Consider the following 3,552-nt stretch of genomic DNA (forward strand, 5'->3'; position numbering starts at 1 on the left):
TACATATAAAATTAAATAGTTAGATTCACTTTAAAAAATATTTGAGATTTTAAATTACTGGAAACTATGTTTTAAACAAAAATTAGTACTTTCAAAATTATATTGGCTGGCCATTTGTGAATTATCATCAAAAGCCACCTATGCTAATGGAAAATTCTATTATGCTTAACAATTCTTAACCCAGTAGGGAAGAAAAAACTGTCAAGTGAAAATTGATCCCCAAAGTCTCCTCATTACATTATTATCTTTGAAAAAGACTCTGGAAACCCTATTGGTAAAACTGTAACAGACTTTTTCTTGTCAAGAAGCTTTTAAAATGCCACAGTACCTTCAAGGCTGTCTGTCTGAGCTTGCCGTTTCCCAGAATCCAGAGGAATGAGTGGCCTGAGGGAAAGAAGTATACTGCCAACAGGGTAAATTTTGCGGACGTGTGTTTCCCAAACATAGGAAGTATCCAGTTTGCCACTTGTGTGACAAAAATATGAATAAGGAAGAGGAAGAGGAAAGACATCACCATTTTTATGGCCCTTTTATGGGCCTCTGTGCTTGAGTCCCGGGAGTCCATGCAGTTGAGCTGCAGATTTCTGATATGTCTCACCAAGGACAGAAATAAAAGCAGCACTGAGGTCAGGGACAGAGCCATGGGAAACAGACAGGTCAAGCTCAGGAGAGTCATAGTTTCAACATAGAGAGTTTTACTTTCCTCTACATATAAAGTCAAATTACTTACATTCGATAAGAGGTCATTAAAAGATTCTAGCAAGAGAAGGTCAAAAATCAGAAAGAGCAAAGAAAATACAAGAACCGCAAGAACCACTTTTTTCATTCTCCACTTAAGCCAGAGGAAAAGGGAGTGGGAGAAGTGAGCTATCTTAAGGAGATAGAAAATGCTTAGGCAGGTAGCAAGAGAGTTATTCAAGTGATTAGTAATTCTCCAAAGTAAAGTAATAGACTTTGCTAGTTTGTAAGTGTAATGTTGTGATAGAGATAGTCCCATTATAAGTGAGTTAGACACCACCACCAACAACTGCATGATTCTGCAGGTAGCCAAGCAGGTGAAGATGAAGTCAGCTAAAAAGATGTTTTGGTTCCTGATCCATTCAGAGCAGTTTACCAGTCCGATGAACACATTCGCCAACATTCCAATTATGAATTCTGCTATTGACAGTATCAGAAAGATTGCATCCAGTCCAGTGAGCATTTCCACAGGAAAGAAAATCCAAATTTCTAATAGTACATCGCAGTGATAAATTAAAAATCAACTGTTGAAGACTAGCATCCATTTCTGAAACTTATCTTCATTGCTTCTGTTTGCAATTCTGGGCTTAAGTAGAACCTCCTGCTGTTCCATGCAGTCTCACACATACTTAAGAAAAATCTTTCCTCTTTTATTATAATTCCAATCTTAATCTAGAAAGATCTGCTAAAATATAGCCTCACCTACTTTTGTGAAAATGTTTTCATTTCTTTGAACATGCTACTCATTTCTAAACCGGTGTGTGAGCCCGCTTATCGTTGGCATGGGTGGAAATTTTCCGCTCATGGTAATGATGGAAAGGTGTAAGTCAAACATGTCGGCATGCAAATATCAGTCATGTTCTTTTGCATTGATTTGTACTTTACTCTTCACCTGAAATGTTGTACTATTTGGATCTAAATATTCCAGTTGTTTTTTCAAAGAAAGCTCTCTAGATGATCTAAATACTTTAGTTATTATTCATTAAATATATTCCGTGAGTGCCTGCTATGCACTAGAACTTTTTCTAGTATGTAATATAGGTTACTATTTTGTATCTAAATGTAATATAGGTTACTATTTTAAAACTTTTTTAAGTTTTTAAAACTATTTTAAAACTATTTTAAAAGTTTAAAAAGTTTTAAAAAGTTTTTAAACTTTTAAAACTATTTTAAAACTTTTTCTAGTATGTAATATAGGTTACTATTTGTTTCTAAATGTAATATAGGTTACTATTTTTTAAAAAGCAACCATTAGGAAATCTATAAAATAGTGAAAACACAGAAAGAAACAATGAGACAAAATGTGACCAGAGAAAAAGCAACTGCAAATATGACCATTTGGGAGTGAAAGGGAGGTGATCTTCCCCTTGGGTGTTGAAGATACTGAGCATTTCATGAGGAAACTGGCAAGTCATATTTTGGACTGAACAAATAATATTTAAAAACACACACCAAAAGCCAAACTACTTTTCTGAAATTAAAGTTTTCTACCTGATAATTTACTATAATTTCAATTAAATGCCCCTCAGGTATCACAGAATAACATATTCACAATTAAACATGTTCCCCGGTTTTGCTCTTTGTGTTTGTATTTGTGCTGTTTGTTTGGCCAGCATAATGCTGTCACTTGGGCCTTAACTGACAGAGGATGGGTAGAAAATCATTTCAGATAAACTAAGAAAATAGCAAACAAAAGTATCTGTTCTGCATTTTAAGAACTATGATTTTGACAAAAGCCATTAATGCATCAGACATGAACTCAGAGTTGCAGACTTTGTGTCTTGGTGTGTCAGCAAAGAATATTTTATTGTTAGCGTTAACTGTTCAAGTGTTGCCAAACCACATCCAAGAAAGATGAACCAAATCATCAAAACACTTGGTCCTTTTCAATGTATCTGTCACACTCCTCAATTAAATGCTATTAATTTTCAAAAGTGTGTATTTCAAGAACAATTATGTGTAATGAACTATTGGTAAAGTATTTTATATAAAAATATTTTAACTTAGGACAGATAGTTGAAATTATAGGAAGAAAATAAAAGATCAAGGAAGGCCCTGACCAGTGTGGCTCAGTTGGTTGCCCCATAACCAAAGTGTTGTGGGTTCGATTTCAGTTGAAGCGCAAACCTAGTTGTGGGTTAGATCCTCAGTCCCCAGGTGTCTGTGTGCCCATTATGATTTCCCATCTCAGCACGTGGGGGAGGCACCCACTCAATGCTTCTCTCTCACACCATGTTTCTCTCCCTTCCTCTCCAAAAACAATGAAAAAAAAGTCCTCATTTGAAGATAAAAAAGGAGGGAGGGAGGGAGGGAAAGAGGAAGGAAGAAGATTTTTAGAGCCAGGCTGAATGAAATAAAGAAAATTGGTAGTGTTTTTGAGAGGAGAATAATAGCTTTGACTACATTAATGTCTACAGGTGGAAAGAAATTCATGGCTATGAGAAGCATTTAGGAGGCAGAGTCAGTAAGGCTTGGTGATGGCTTTGAGGGCTATCAAAAAGCAGAGAAGCCTGCGATGACGTGAAGGCTTCTTTTGCACCTGTATGCATGGAAGACTGTAGCCTGGGGGACTCACTGGACAGAGAGCAGGTTTAGGAGCCAAGGCATCGGAGAAAGAAGAGTTAGATGACACATTAACAGATTAAAAGAAAAACCCCAGGGGAAAAGAAATTTGATGCAGTTCTACATCTACTCATAGGTATTTTTACCAAACTGAGAATAGAATGAAATATTCTTTTTTCCTGATAAAAAATTATTTGCAAAAACCTAGAGCAAATATTATACTAATCTATAAAACACTGAAATTACTCCCCT

At 35.8% G+C, this 3,552-nt stretch overlaps 1 protein-coding gene across 1 annotated transcript; it reads right to left on the bottom strand.

Moving 5' to 3' along the window:
• Positions 1–268: 268 nt before the first annotated feature.
• TAS2R42 (taste 2 receptor member 42) lies at positions 269–1,201 on the bottom strand. The gene has a single exon (XM_037164785.2). It carries the CDS (start codon positions 1,199–1,201, stop codon positions 269–271), a length of 933 nt encoding a protein of 310 aa, XP_037020680.2.
• Between the last annotated feature and the right edge of the window lie 2,351 nt (positions 1,202–3,552).

Source organism: Artibeus jamaicensis, unplaced genomic scaffold (assembly GCF_021234435.1).
Source record: "Artibeus jamaicensis isolate MK-2021 breed Jamaican fruit bat unplaced genomic scaffold, CSHL_Jam_final contig_233, whole genome shotgun sequence".
Lineage (NCBI taxonomy): Eukaryota > Metazoa > Chordata > Mammalia > Chiroptera > Phyllostomidae > Artibeus > Artibeus jamaicensis.